This window comes from Phasianus colchicus, chromosome 2 (genome assembly GCF_987193195.1).
Source record: "Phasianus colchicus chromosome 2, bPhaCol1.hap1.1, whole genome shotgun sequence".
NCBI lineage: Eukaryota > Metazoa > Chordata > Aves > Galliformes > Phasianidae > Phasianus > Phasianus colchicus.
Window position 1 is genome coordinate 41,690,151 of NC_143437.1, and position 16,119 is coordinate 41,706,269.

Here is a 16,119-nt window from a genome sequence, read left to right on the forward strand (position 1 = left end):
TCTTTTGTAGTTCCCATGGAAAAAAATAGGAGACCTTACTTTTAGAGTGACCTACATATATGCAGCCCAAGATGATGATTCTTCACCCAATGCAGCCCAGGCAAACCAAAAGGTTGGACACCCATACACTAAATGGTATTTGTGTGACTTGTATTAGACCAGTTAAAATACGGTTTAATAAAATAAGAAACTATGCTGTATATCTGTTTACACCAACTCCAAGCCAAATGATTTAGAAAATGCATCATATCTGCAATGGCATTTTGCAAGATTCTAGTCACATGTGGGACACGGCTGGTAATCTGCTAACCTCCACCTGAGAGGAGGCAGCATTTTATGCTTTCTTGTGTCAGCACCTTGAAAAGCATCTCATTTTTGCAGTCAGTTTTTCTTCCCATCTAATAGATTGAGTGCTTTGAGGGATTTCTCTGCATAAAGGATTTCAGTGAGATGGGCTAGAAGGACAAACAAACATAGATTACATCATTCATATTGTACTCTTTATAAAACGTTAAATAAGCAGATCAGGGCTGTGATGGTCAGTCATGCTTCTTCACGAGTTCCATCCAAAACCTGTCAGAATAGGATCTCTCTGAATCCTTTGGACGTAGATCAGCTCTGTAGGGCAGATGCAGTTCCTAGACCACTAAGCTCCATGGAATCTGTAAAAAGCAATATAGTAAAGGCAAGGCTTGGCCTTAGTGACGCTGCCAAATAATGTGTTACATGGGATCCAGTGAACAAACACATCAATAATTTGACCTCCTAGCAGGAGATGGTTTTCACATTGCACTAGTGCTTCTGGCACTTCTACAGCTAGGGCCTGCTGCCAGAAAAGCTAGGCTGGCTGCAGTCTTGGAGGAGGAAATGGCCACCCACACATGGTATTCAAAGAAGACTACTTGGAGAACAACTGACAAAGCAACAGGCTCGACTTATGTATTCCAGTACAAATTCAAGTGGCATTCAAATTTAAAGTATCTTTTAAGGATACATCAAAGGGCCAAAAGGAGATAACCACAGGCTAACCAATTCACTGCTTTGCACCTTTCTGAAATTATTAGAATCTCCTTGAATGTAACACAGTGATTTGAGGTTCTCTGGGATTCAAATGCTTCCTATTTCAGTGTAGGCAAAAGGGCATTGTGTAATCCCCACTATGTTTACCAGGCTCTTGGTATCAGAGCTTCTTCTCTCCTTTGCTTCACAGTAAGCTACCTACGCAGGCTTTGATGCCTACTAACCCATTGCCTCTTAAGAAACTACAGCTGCCTGTCTTAGGAGCTTTAAACAGTTGCATCTCTTGGAAGAAACAGCTCCACAGACTTGGATTTCCGTGACCAAACATTTTCCAAAACCCATTTAAAATAAATTCTGAGCCCTTGACATGACTTTCTGGGAGGCTGAGAGACACACTGAACCTGCAAAATAGATGTTTGTTGTGCTTCCAAAGAGATGACCAAAGATTCAATACTAGATAGCAAATGCCTGTGATTAGATGACACAGGTTGGTTTCTAAGAGCAAGGAGACGTGCCAATCCTCTGTGTGTGTGTGCCTAACATGAAAGCATCAACAAACAGGGGAAAGAAGGGAGTTACAAGTACCATGCATTTTGTAAGGGAAATGTTATGCCTGAGAGCTCTCACTACACTAACATCCTCACGCTGTTTTCAAATAGACAATGTCAGTCTTGGGCACACGTTGTAGAATCGCTGACAGGCAAACCAGATCAGACCTTGACCCGCAGGGCTCAGCCAGGATCTGAAGAGAAGCAGAAATTTTTATTTTCAGAGACGCTCTGGGCAGGAAACGTCCCCATAGAGCAAGCACGTTCTTCCAGAACACAGGGAGACACCGCTATATCCCAGCTCTGCAGGCTCCTGCTGGGAGGGTGCTCTGTCCCGGCCGGGACGGGCGGTCCCCAGCAGCTCTCTCCCGAGGACGAAAGGAGGACGCCCTGCCCTTCCCAGCCGCCGGGAGGGGGCCGAGGCGCGGGCTGCCCCCAGGGCAGGGGTAGGAGCAGGCAGGCAGGAGGAGCCGCCCCGCGCGGGGAGGAGGCAGCGCACGGGCGCTGGCTCCTCTCCAGGCACATCCACCCCGAGAGGTAGCCCCGGCGCTGCAGCCCTTTTCCCTTCCCTGCCTCCTCCCTCTCTCGCTCCCTCCCCCTTCCCCACCTCTCCTCCAAAACCGCAGGAGCCGCCGTGGTCCCGCTGCACTCTCTTCGCCGCCAGCCGCGGAGCGGTGCGAGCGGCCCTGGCCGCAGGCACGGCCCGAAGCGGGAGCAGCCCCGCCGCCTCCCCGCCGTCCCACTGCCATGGCCGGAGCCGCGGCCCAGCGCTGAGGATGCTGCTGGGCGCCCCGCGGGCGGGCGGCTGGGATCGCGGCCGGGTGGGCGAGCGGCTGCAGGCGGCCCTGGCCGGCCTCCAGGAGCTCCAGGTGCTGCGGGAGCAGCAGCGGGAGCTGGTGCGGGCCGCCCTGGCTATGCCGACGGGCGAATGCGAGCAGCCCTTGCGCGCCCACAGCAAGGAGCTCCGGCTGGAGGCCACCCTCACCGCCCTCAAGGAACAGCTGGTAAGAGACGGGACGTGCCGGGAAGAAAAGCGCCGCTACCATCCCTTCCGTCGGAACTCGCGGGGAACCGTGCCTTATAACGGCCGGGCGCACCTGGGCGCGGTGTCGGCAGCGGCTCCGCGCAGGGCGGGCGCTGCGGGAAACCTTCATCCGGCGTCGCGCGGGGCCGGGAGCGCTGCTGGATGCGGCGCTGTGCGGAGGAGATGAGAGGAGGGCGCGGAGCGCTGCTGCAGCGTGAGCGCTGCCAGGTGCGGCGTGGGCGCCCGTGTGCCCGCGTGTGTGCGTGTGCCCGCGTGTGTGCGTGTGCCCGCGTGTGTGCGTGTGCCCGCGTGTGTGCGTGCCCGTGTGTTTGTGTGTACACAGCTGCGGGGCTGCGTGCCGGGAAGCGTCTCGTGAGCCTTCAGCACTTTGTTCTCCCACGGACTGTGTGATCCAGAAATAGGAATAGCTGAATGCCAGGCCTTGCGTTTGAAGGCTCACATTTGCTTCACGCTTTTGGGACGGAAAAAAATCCCGCTAGCTTGTGACTGGAATGAGTTTCCAAAGTGAGACAGCAATCAGAGCTTTAATCTCCAACGTGGGCAATTGCACACCTCAGTAATCTCAATGCAGAGACCTCTCAGCGTCAGTGCAAGGCTTGCTGTCAGCTGTCGTCCAGGTGTGAACGCGGCAAGGATGCTCGCTGCTATCGCAGCTCTATCAGGCGGCAGCTGGGAAGAAGGTTGGCTCAGACCTTCGGGGCCGCCAGATGTGAGAGCACGCGAGAGGCCCTGTGGTGATTAAAGTGAAAAACCGCAGGATGAGTGGGCTGCCGCCGCCTGATTACCTGTCACACATCATGTTAACTAATGACTCCACTTCATACACATGTTTAACAAAAAGAAAAAAGAACTGAAAGTATTTATTGCCCGTCTGGGGCCACTGGGTTAACAGAAACACCCAATGACCCCTGACCAGAGTGGATATTTTTTTTTTTTTAATGTCAGCTGTTTTGCTTTAATTACTCATTTGTTTATGTATTTTTCAAGTAAGATCTGAAAGTAGAAGATTGTCTTGTCAGGACTAGATGATCCTGGATTTTCCAACCTTAATGATTCTATGATGCTATTACTTTACTGGCACTTGAGAAGGCTTTCAAGGGCACGGGAGAAACTAGACGATAAAATGGAAGAAATGATCCCTTGGGCCTGCACAATTCGGAGGGTGAGAGTATCTCAGTGCTGAGGAGGGATGGTTTCAGAAGTACATACCAGTGCAATATGGGAAACACCTCCTGGGGGTGCTTGGAATGGAAGCGATGGTAACACTTGAGTGGGGCAATCCACAATGGCACCAAACCAGGGGCAGGTTCTTCCACAGAACTGCGGTTCTCTGTGAATGCCTGAGGTTGTCATACAAAGCACTTCCGATTGACCCGAAGCTGCTGGAAGCCTTCCAGTCTGGCATCTCAGTAGCCCTCTGTTGTTGTTTTTCTCCCTGCAGATTGCAGACATATATTTAAGTAGAGGTGCAGACCTCAACTTTGCGTTATACTAAAATAAACGTAAGTGAAAACGTGGTCTTCAAAGAACTGTTAGGTGTCTATAGATCCTAGGAACTGAGACCACGGGCTGAAAGAAGTTCCTTTGTGCCTTGTGGTCAGCATGTTGCAGTCAAACCCTTTGAAAATTTTGTTCACGATTGCAGGAAATTAATTTAAAACTAAAAGCAACAGGGAATGCAAAGCACAGCATTGCTCGAGGAGTGTTATGTCTTCATCATTGTTGTTCTTGGCCCAGGGACAGTGAAGTATGTGATCACGGCTCTATAAGCTTTCAGATTGAGAAACTCATTAACAATGTAAACATGGTTTTGCCTTGCAGTGTGTCTTGAGCCAAGTTTCAAGTAGGGTTGTAGCCCTGGGCTTTTCTGCGGTGGTTGCTGAATTCATAAAAAGTTTGGTCTTTGCAACATAAAATGGGGAAATTTTATCAGCTGGAGCTGGCTCAAGGCTTCCAGGCAGAGGATACAAGATTAGTAAGAGTCAGTCCAGGCTTCTCCTATGATGGGAAGTTGAGAAACTGAAGCACAGAGGCTTCCTGAAGAGTAAGGCACAGAAATTTCCTGAGGAGTTGAGTGCTACCAGCAAGAGCAGATGGAGTGGAGCCTTCAAATGCTAAAGGAACTATTTGTGGATGTCACGCCAGCATCCCAGTCTCTTCGTCAGCAGCTAGTCTATCCAGATGTTTGCCTTAGGCAGCTTTCTGCAGCCCCAGCAACCACGGGAGCAAATAGCTCTTTTTCACGGTCAGGGGCTCTTCTGATAGGTGCAAGATACTGTGGTTATCTGTAGTAAAGACTGGCAGAAGAAGTGGATGTGATGCCAATAATGATCCCAGAGGTGCTAAGCTAGTCTCTTGGCCAAATTCTATCATGGTGACCCCCAGGAGAAAGAAGAGATGCAAATAATTTCAGAGAGTACAAAGAAAGAAGTCTGTGACACTTTCATTAAGTAGGTAGATACCTAAGGCAGCAGCATACAGTATTTCTCACACTTTCCCAGATAATATATTTATGAGATCTTGTTGATTTAATTGAAATCCAATGATTTTGTTTTGCAAGCCTGTGATGTTAGGAAAATGTAAAAAACGGACAACAATTATATGAAAAGGAAATAAAACACTTGGTACCTTGCATTTTGCACATTTTTTTTTCTTTTTTGAATAGTTCTCAATAGGAGAAAACATCTTGTCCATCCTGGATATGTATATTTTGAATGTTAAAGTTTTGGTCAGCTGAGAAAAATAGGTGCTTCCAGAAGGGATTCATCTCGCACCAGAATAAGGGTCTGAGATGGGTGAGGAACTGTCTGCTTTGCAGTATCAGTCAGAAAAGACCCAAGAGTGAATAGATTTTTAGATGTACAGGCCTAGGTAAGGTTAATGCTATATTTTTTTCATTCTAAAATGCAGTTGGATTAATAAAATTAGTACATGCTTATCTACAACCACAGCAGTATATATCAAACCCTACTGCTGAACTGAGCTGATGAATAGAAGAGCAGAATAGTCAAACCTGACCCGTGTTTTTTGGTGCCTTGATTCTGGGAGCCAATTCCTTCAACTCAAAGGAACCTGCTTTGCAAAGAGTATTCTTCCTTTTGAATAATGGATAGTATGGAGATATCCCAGGTTTGGCTCCGCAGAACTGTAGTCCATCAATAGTACAAGCTGATTTGAAAAGCTTGATCCTGCATTGTACAGTGTGCAGAAGAAGTCTTCACATCTGTGTTGCTCAAAGCAAACAGATGGTTTCACCTTCCAGGTTTTGTCTCATCTAAAATTCATATTGTGAATTAGGAAAGTGTGTTTAGGGCTTATTGTTCTGGGTGCTGCCTAGTGTAGTTATTAGAACAATAACAACCTCAAGCAACACACTGGAAAAGTTGTCCTTATCCAACCAGTGTGAGAAGTGCTTCTTGTCTTGGAGCACAGAAGGAGTTAACTGAAAGATCAAAGCTATGAAGTCTGCCAGAAACATGAAAACCCAGTGGTGTGAGACACCATAAAAGGGTTAAAGATGATGATGTAAATCATGTGTGTTGGTTAAAATGCTGTGAAAGCGCAGACAGAACCTGGAGGTATAATAAATAATCTCTGAATACCTGAGAGCCTTGTGGCCTCTCCGTCATTAATCAGAAACCACAGACTGAGGGATTGGCTGGCAAAACATTAATCATTAAGCAATTAATTCCAGCCATGATTTCCTGAGTAGGTGGGATTGAAGGAGGCATGGCATGTTTTTGCTTCTTCACCATAAAGGAAATGAAGAAGTACTGAGGAGGTCATACATTCATCAGGTAGATGGGATAGAAAATCTCCTTTATTATTCCGGTCTTCCTTCTGTTTATGTGAAACAGGAAGCGTGAAAATCACCACCTGTTTTCCTACGAAGCAATAACGAACTTGTTGAGCTTAAACATTTCTAGATGTGCAACACTAACAGAAAGGAGCTTTATTTCTTGTGTCTTACATATTTTCTAGTTCTCTATAACAGCGTGCAAAAAATACTTTCTTAGTTTTTTCATCAGTATCAACAACCTTGTGAAACTCAGGACATCTGCCTTTTGCCTTTTGTTTGAGTCTCAGTTTCTAATCATTTACTGACTACTGCAGGATCTTTGCTTTCCTTGTGTTTTCTATTTATAGCTGGGGAGAAACCTAAAAATGCAAATCTTAAAAGCTGAATAATCATAACATAAGGAAAGTGGAGGTGAAAATACGTACATACTGATTTTCATTTTCTGCACGTTCTTTAATTTTGTAGATACTTTCAGGGGCCTACATATTTATTTATTTATAAGGGGTTGGAAATGCTGCTAGAACTGCCGTTTACACTTTTAAATGTGAAATGTACTCGTAAAGAAGGATCTTTTTCAAGAGTGTTTCAAGAAGAATGTTTTTCTTGCCATTACTGAATGGAAACCTGGCCTTACAAAGGTTATGAGCACCATTTTACGACCAACTTCAAGAGACTACCTTTCTTTAGAGTGCTGTAGGATGCATGGCTAGGCATGATATAATTACAAGCTGCCTAAATAGCGTCTGGGCTTAGATAATTTGCCAGGTGCCATGTGAGAAGTTTGACAGAAACTAACTGTGGTTCTTTGACTGGTACCCTAATGATTGGCCATCTGCCCCACTAAGCTGGCTGCATAAGTACTGAGGAAGCAACTGCAGGAGCTGTTACTTCAGATCAGCCTGGTCAGGGACTGCAGTAGGCAATGGGCCATGCTGTTAGCTTATGAAGGATTATTTTCAAGGTTGAGACTTTCACAGCAGAATTCAAATGGCAACTTCTCCTTGCATAAAATGTATGGAAATAGCTAGCTAGACATGAGATGTGCAAGGGAATTTTTCAGCAACATAGATGGCACAATTGGTGTAATGTGCTCTTTCTACTATAAGGAGATGTCATTAGAGTAAGTGTTTTGCAGAATTCAGTATGCTGACTGTACTTTGTGTACTAATAGAATATCTCTATGTACCCATGAACAGTAATTTCCATTCATCAGAAAGTATCTTAGAGTTCTTTTAGGCAATTCATAATGTTGATCTCATCCACTGCCCAGAGGCAGTGTACAGAAAATGCAGTACATACATCATATGTTAATTAATGAAAAGACTGCCATCCTGCTTAGTGATACAGTCCCTGCCATAGGTATAACAAAAACAAACAAACAAGCAAAGGTTAAAATAGCATGTTCAGAATGATACATTTTGAGAAAACATTCAGCTGGGCAGAAGGCAATAAATGCTGAGATACAAAACGTATTCTACTTGCCCATTATGTCACTCTCATTACAGACAGCCAATCGCAACAGTCTCTAGCTAAGCAAAATACTTTGAGTGCAGAATCTGTCCAGCACAGATGGCCTGAATTCATGTTTTTCTGCCGAGATTCTAACTGTGATTATTCTTCATTTTCCCCTTCTTTTCTTGATTTATGAACAGTCTCGCTTGAGGAGACAGGATGTCGGCTTGAAAAGCCACCTGGATCAGCTTGACCAGCGAATAAGTGAACTGAAACTGGACGTCAGTAAGACCTCCAGTGAATACTTGGACAGCGACAGCCGCCCCAGCTCAGGTACTGTGCAGTTGGTCATTTATTCCCAGGGGTGTGGTATGGGTAGAACTGAAGATGTCAACTGCTGAGCAGAGCTCTTTTTGTTCTGATCAGAAACAGTGCCCCAGAGCTGAGGTGGAAAGTAGTGATCACGCATAGAGTGCGCACACAGAGGTGATGGGAAATTTCCTGGAAAGTGAATTTACTTGGGAAATGCTGTTTGACTCAACAGTATTTTTTTAATGGAAATTTCTGATTTTAAAAAACGATATTTTAGCCACGAACAGAAGGAGAAAGAGGATACATATTTATTTATTCAATACTTTGTCCAGAAGAGAATGGCAAAGTGGCTGGAGTACTTGGTAGAAACAGCCAAGTCAGTACTTTGCTTGAATCTGCAGCATCTTGAACATAACTGAAGTCTTGAAGATCATTACCACAAATGAATGTTTCATCATTTATAGAAAAATGAAACAGTTTAATTGAAAGACACTGAGAAAAATACAACCCAGCAGTTTGATGACTGAAGTTTTCACAGAGAGAGAAACAGACAGTTTCAGGTTTCTGGTCTGATTGACATGGAGAGCTGATCCTCAGTCTTTTATAACTGGGGAATGTCTATTAAAACCAATTTCTATTATCTGGTCTGTGACAATGGGAACACCTCTTAAGCAGAATTTTGAAAAGCCTTAAGTCTTCATTGAGACAAGAAAAGATTTGTTGTTTTTTTTTTTACTCTCGAAAACTTTTTATTATGGGAAAATCTTCTAATGCCTGATCTATATATAAACATTAAATATTAATACTTTCCTGAAGTGTTACAAACAGCTGAGCAGAAATGAAGAATCTTACCACTAACTAGTTCTTCCAATAGTTTTCAATCATGAATTTTATATTTATATGGGTATGCATATGTATTTGTAGGATAATACTTCCAGTAGCTCTAAAGTGTGCAAGTTTCTGTGAGTGTCAAGAGTGTTCAGGAGTTGAACACTTAGGCACATACACAGTTGGAAAGCTAAGTGCATCCTTTGCTGTTTGTTTTATCTGAGCACAGGCTAGTTTTTGTCTACTTTCCTAAGCAAACTCTGCTTGTATGCACCTAGCACAAGTTACAACAGTATATGATGGTCCTGTTTTACACCAGTTGCATAGCATACACCAAAGAAATTCTCCGATGAAGAACAGAGCATGATGGTGCTACACTTAACCCCATCTCACCCTCAGAACTAAATGTGCATATCCATGCTGAGCTGGCTCAGGGCCAAAGTACATATGCAGAAGTCCAATAAAAGTTAGGTGATCTGGAGCATGCCTTTGCAAAATTTACCCAAATAAATGGCAAATAGCAAATGGAGATATATCTTCTCTGTTTCTTCCACTTAGTTACTGTAATTCAGAAATATTTTCTTATTTATTTAAACTCTGCAGGCTTCTACGACCTGAGCGATGGTGGTTCTTGCTCACTCTCCAATTCTTGTACCTCTGTGTACAGTGAGTCCATCTCCTCCTCCCACACCAGTCTTTTGCCCAGCTGTCAACACCCTAAAGCGAGGCTCAGCGTGTTTGATTACCGACCCAAGTCTGCAGATGAAACTACTGTGCACAACACCAGCTTCCAACAGCAGGGAACCTATGTCAGCGATGGATGTCGGATTACAGCTAGCACGGACGTTTCTGGGACTCCTGCCAGGTCCAGACCGAGGCCAGTTTCCACAGGTAATCAATTGCAGAACTGGTGCTCATTCAAGAGAAGGTCAGAGTCCTTGTTATTACTCTTAGAGCAATATACAACCACTAGTGTAATCAATATAAAGCACTCTTTTTAAATACGCAAAGTAAGAATTAATTGAAACCACAGAGCCCAGCCATTTACTGTACCACTTTCACTTGCCTCATACTTGGATACTTTTAAACAGTAACACAGAAGCAGTCATATGCAATTAGAGACAGAAAAGTATCTAAGTGCATGAGGTAAAATTGTAATGAAATTCTAGATAATTTTTTAATTTACCTGCTTCTGAAATTTTAAAAAAAATTGCATATTTGAAATGCCTTGTGTGAAAGTACAGGATGTGTGAAAAATATGAAGTGAATTCAGTATTAGAGTTGTCAAATTTTACCGAGAAAGATTTTACAACAAATTTTAAGAGAAATAGCCGTTTCTAGACTTAATGTCTGTGTTCTCAATCTGTTGTAAAACGAGTGTGATAAGACTTTTTTTTTCAAGCCATATTTATTGAAATTAATATGGATTTGCAATATTCTTTTTCATAATTAACTACGTACAGTTAGGGACAACAAACACCAAATATTAATCAACCATCTGGAAACCAGACTTGACCCTAATTCTGGATCAATTATGAATTTATGTCACACCTTTACATGTAATGGATGAACCTGGTAATGATCTGAGTCTCTTGTTTACTGAGTTGTTAAGTGGCGTCATATTACTTTGCACTCTGAATCCTTCCACGGCCTCAGAACAGCCTTGTGTTAGAGTAGTACTTAGGGTGACCCAACCAGACGTGAGGCAGTTCCATTATAGAAGTAGTAAAGCTGTAGACAGTGTCTTTTCAGATACAGTGTCTCTGTGATTTTTTGCAGCTTCTTGCCCTAGCCTAGCTTACCTCTGGCTTGCTTAGAGCAGAAGCAAAGACCGCATATGATGTCTGTGCAGACACACCTGAAGTGATTATGGTAAACTGCAACATAAAAGCACAATCTTCTCAAGTCTTCTCAGATGTTAATGAGTGGAGCTGGTCTTAATGGTCTATGCCTTCCAAGTTCAGATTGCACACTTGCTGTTGCAATGTTTTATTCTTCGCAAGTGGAGCTTTTAATGAGTTTTGGATATGGAGGTAGGCCAGTAGAAAAAGGGATAGTTGATGTTAATCCGGGGAGAGTGAGATACAGACCTCCTGTAGTTCTCTTCTTTCCTGCCTCCTACTCCCTTATTCCTGGCTACAACCTCTTCCTTTTTTCAACGTGAGAACCATAACTAGTGGGATTGTTGCTTCCATGTAGTCTTGAAAAAACAATTCCTGCAAAGTTGACTGTGTTTCAGAGAAATGAGTCAAGATGTTACTTCAGAAAAGCATCATTTGGAAATTGGAAGAAATTCTCTTTTCCTTTCCTTAGCTTGCCCCCACTGGTAACTACATGTACAACCTGGTTGACCATTCTTTCTCTGAGAGCAGGAAAGCTTGCTAAAACACTAGGAGCACAGCTTTCTTTTAACCCTTTCCTGGTTTGTTTGCAGTGCTGAGTCACTTCTTTGAATTTTAACATAACTGTTCACTTTGTAGTGGAATAAGTTATTCTTGTGAAAAGCTTGTGATCCTGATGCTTTCTCATCTCACTGTAATGAGTCTGGATTTCTGTTACACAAAGGCATGCTATGTTTGAGCTAGAATGTGTTTGAGTTTTGCCTTCCCCTTTAGTGCAACGCTGAGGAAAAATCAGTTTGTGGTAGAACAAACCACCTTTTTGTGGAACTTCTATGCTGCACAGAATGTAAAAAGCATTCCTAAAGAATGTTCATTATGTAATTATATTGTGTGAGATGGTGTCATCCTGATCTTTGCTGTAGCAGAGTTGAGAGCACCTTAGGTAGGACACTGCAGAAAACTCCAAATTTTAATTCTACCAGAAGGTTTCTCTAACAGGACAGAAGTAGTCACTGTAACTGAAATATCTGTTTGGATGTAATGCTCAGCTTTCATGGCAGCACGAATCAGCAGCCAGAAAATTAGCTAGGTGAGAATTTGTAGTGCAGTCTGTACTGCCATGCCAAGAAATCCAAGCTAACTGCAGATAGTTCCACCACTCTTAGCACCATAGCATTCTACTGGCAGACTCATCCAGATGGAGCAGTCCTGCTCCTGAAACACAACTTGGTTCTCACAGAATAGGAGATGCTCCTGAGAGGGAGGTACAGCAGTCATATGTAACTTGCCCTTAGATATCTTTTTTCTTATATAATAAGAAGGTTTCTTTGTCCATTTTTCTGTGTACTTAAGGTAGACTTACTAAAAATCCACACACACAATTACAGCAGTCCCGATTTTCTGCCTGGTAGTAAAACCTCTGAATATTTATTTCTGGAATTAAATGTTCCAAGAAGTTTGAGTATAAAACAAGTTACTTGAGAAAGGCATGAGGCTGGCAATGATAGCAAATTAAATTAGAGACCTGGTTAGGAAGTTTCATTCGATTTTGGGCTGAAGAAAAGTAGAATCACATCACTCTAGTGTGTAGGACGATACAGCTTCTAGCCACAAAGAGGCTAAGAAGCACTATAACCTGGTGTCTGTTAAAGTCTTCCTAAAGCAGCTGGTTCAGTACTTTAGATTTTTTTCCAAACGCGTGAAAAAGGGGCTGGAGGAAAAGCTAGAATTACAGTATAACTGCTTTTTAATTTATATATATGTATACATACACACTCAACTCTTTTTATGCGGGAAATATCAGGAATTTCTTTCTGAGTTATAGTTTTTAAAAAAGTCATTTAGACATGGGAAGTCTTTATCCTATCCTGGGGAAAGAGTATGAAAAATCTGTATTTGTTGCATTGAATAATTTTACCTGACATTTAGCTTTAGGCTGTATGGGTGCTGAATTCATTTTTCACCTCTACTAAAAAATAAAATAATGTTTTTTGTTGTATTCCCGTTGATCTGAAATTCTGGATCATTTTTATATATACACAGATTCACTTTCATTTAAGTAGGACAGTTAAAATTTCCTGGAAAGTAATTAGTTTTATCATTGGCAATAAAATGCATTCTAATCTTTGTTTTGCTAAAGCCTTGAGATAATTTGATATTCTTAGAGGACTGAAACTATTTTCTGCATTGATGCTACTGATTTTAGTAAATGTTAGCACATCCCTCTGAAACAGTGTTTTCAACATAAGCCAGTTTGAGTGTAATTGTCTGTGATTTAATTAGGTTATTTATTTTCATCCACTGTGTAGGTGACTTGGAAAGACTCATTCCAGCAGATGCTAGATTTCAGAAAGAGACAGATCCCAAATCCTCATCGCCTGTGTGCCATGCAGACTTGCACTTGCTCAGCGTGGACCCCAAGTTCCAGAATGACTTGGTCTCCAAGAATGGTATTGATGTGTACCCTTACCCAAGCCCCCTTCATGCAGTGGCTTTACAGAGTCCCCTTTTCTCTCTAATGGGGACATCCACAGAAGCAGACCTCCAGGCTTCCCCCAGCAAGCCCATGCCTAGCGTGACAGGTCCCACCTTGATTAGGACTAGGCCAACCACTGAAGCCAAGCCAGGGGGTTACATCAATAAATTACTGCAGCTGACAAGATGCAAAGGGAACAATCGAGCTGATGCCAGTGAGCGGGTTTCAACAAAAAGCCAGCCAGCCACAATGCACCAGAGACTCATTATAACCCCCAGTGCTGGTGGAGTGAAAATTAACAGCAGCAATAGCCAGCTGGAAAAACAAGCAAGTTCTCTGGAAAGTAACAAAGCTGAAGAAAAGCTGCAGAGAGAGCTGCCGGAGGGGGAATGTGCCAAGCTGCAGGAGGCCATGCGCTGTGTGAATGAAGAGCAGCCGTCCGGTTTCCCTGATGCAGAGCCGTCAGCTGTGAATAGTTGTTATCCTGCCAAGTCTGCTGCAAGGGGCTCTCCCCTGGCAGAAGCAAGGGAGAGCAGTTTGGAGCACAGTTCATCATGCTCACAGCTGTGCCAGGAGGACTCCAGCCTTTGTACCTGGAATGCTAAAGACATCCCACCTAAAAAGTTGTCCCTCAAAAAATGTGGCAGTGCCAAATTGGCTAATGCTGGAGGTCAGGAGCGAGCAGCACGGGGTGAGTTTGTCCACGCTCAGTTTGTCCCCGCAGAATCCCATCAAGTCCGAGTCAAGTTTGCCAGCTCCAAAACAAAGGCAATGAAGATAAAGAGAAGAAACAGTGAAAAGGTACTGCGTCCTGGGAAGCAGGCCTTTTATTTGGAAAAGGCGAGAGGGACTCATGGCGCTGCCAGGCTGCCTGCTGAATGGAATCAGCCCCACAGACCACACGGAGCGAAGAGCCTCGCGCGGAGACCTTCATACTCTGGTGATGGGACTGGCAGGTCGTGCTCAGAGTCTAGCCTGTTCCCTGTGCAGGTCAGGCTTCCCACTGTGCCATCCAGGCCAGAGCTCTACAGAGCTTCTGCCAACGCACTCTATTCCCTTGAAGCAACTTGCGAAGACACGGCCAACAAGAAGAAGCAGCGCAAGTGGCAGTCCACGGTGGAGATCTCTGCCAAGACCCATGGGGCCAGCCTCTCTGGTAGCTTTGGTGTAGGGGCACCAAGGCAGCCGGCAAGGAGAGCCGGTGTCCTGCGCACTGTCAGTATGAGGGCTCGCCCCAAGAGTCATCACCATGGAGCTTATGCCAAAAGCGAATCGGACCATTCTGAGTACTCAGCAGAATGTGCTTCCCTCTTCCACTCCACCATCGCAGAGACGAGCGAAGGAGAGGTCAGCGATTTCACAGCAAACCGTTTTGGGGACAGTGAGTCCAGTGAAAGTGATTCAGATGACAGCAGTAACGGTAGCAGCCTTGCGCTTGACTATGATGATGGGGATGAAAGTGAGCTGATTTGGCCTGAAGGATCGGCCAGACAATTGGGGACTGTCCAGGCCTCTTCCAAGCCTCTTCCCCCAGTGCCCAAAATCTGCCGCATCAAAGCTTCAAAGGCACTGAAGAAGAAGATTAGGAGATTCCAGCCTGCCTCTCTGAAGGTTATGACCATGGTTTAAAGGAGAGCAAGCATCTGTTTCTTGCCTTGAGACATCCTGCTGGCTCTCATTTGCAAAACAAGAAAACCGATGTGCAGAGAAAAGGACTTGCTTAACGAACTTTGAACAACCTCTGAGACGGCACAAGGGACCTTTTTGTTTGTTAATGCCTGGACATAAATGTCACTGTATCTAATTTCCTCTTTTGCCATTTATTCTGTAAATACGTATCCGTATATATTGTGATGCCTTTTTTTTTTTCTTTTTTTTTTTTTTGTAACTACGCAGAAGGGTCGTCGTGATAAAAATAAAGTGTCAGTGAGAGACAACATGTCCAAACAACCTCTGCCATAAGATTTTGCAGGGAGGCTCTTATGCATATGCACACCCACAGAAAAAGCCTCAGATACAAAGGCCTCCTAAGAGGCTCTTTCCAATTGGAGATTTGGGAACGTCCCTCCCTCTCCTGAGTAATTCTTTCTCATCTAAAACAGCATTTATCACTTACCTTTCACACTGCTGATATGGAAAAGCTCTCAGTGCTCTCATAGTTCTACTTTCTTTCAGGACAGCTATTCATGCACCATCTCCAAAACTTCAGGAGAATTACTTTGTCCTTCAGTATAAACATATTATGGTTATTGCTAAAGGCAGTTTGTTTGCAAATAAGAATAAGACTTTTCTGTTTTCAAAACTGAGACTATAGGGTTTTTTTTTTCAGTTCCACCTCTTAATAATGTTCTATGTTACTGTTCATTTATTGAATGAGTGAAAGAATATGAGAGCTTGGTACAACAGTGTGTGGGTAACTGGGACTGAGATCATAGCTTTGTCCCTGAAATTACAGACTCAATAAAAATTATTTAATGTACTTCTGAAAACTGTCTGTCTGTCTTTCGCATCTAAAGTAAAAGGTTCTGGGAAAATGTAAGATGCTGACACTGCATGAGGCATGCAGGAGGAGAATTCTCTGGTGGAACAGATGAGCTTTTTCATTATCATTATGTAGAGGGGTTCTTTATTTTTTAGAGGTTCACTTACAGCTTTGGAGGAACCAGGATCCTTTTCAGCTTCCATGTCAAGAAATACATGCTTTAGCAGCTGCTTCTAAACTAGTGAATTTGAAAACTATTTATATTGAGGACAGTAGTATCTCACTTAAACTGATGCAATTTTACTGTAAGACACAT

The 16,119-nt window shown here is 43.7% G+C and overlaps 1 protein-coding gene and 1 long non-coding RNA gene across 3 annotated transcripts; one reads left to right on the top strand and one right to left on the bottom strand.

The window, feature by feature from the left end:
* Positions 1-478: 478 nt before the first annotated feature.
* LOC149918978 (uncharacterized) lies at positions 479-2,860 on the bottom strand. Of its 2 annotated transcripts, none has more exons than XR_016464252.1 (3): positions 2,591-2,860; positions 1,606-1,762; positions 479-662 (listed from the first exon to the last, which is right to left on the bottom strand). It is a non-coding gene; the product is annotated as an uncharacterized LOC149918978 (long non-coding RNA). The 2 variants fall into 2 exon arrangements; XR_016464253.1 differs by having other exon boundaries at positions 1,657-1,762; positions 2,591-2,853.
* DACT2 (dishevelled binding antagonist of beta catenin 2) lies at positions 1,955-15,766 on the top strand. The gene is made up of 4 exons (XM_031614402.2): positions 1,955-2,572; positions 8,065-8,197; positions 9,608-9,895; positions 13,155-15,766. The coding sequence occupies exons 1-4, from the start codon at positions 2,345-2,347 to the stop codon at positions 14,948-14,950; spliced, it is 2,445 nt and encodes an 814-aa protein (XP_031470262.2). The 5' UTR covers positions 1,955-2,344; the 3' UTR covers positions 14,951-15,766.
* Positions 15,767-16,119: the final 353 nt, after the last annotated feature.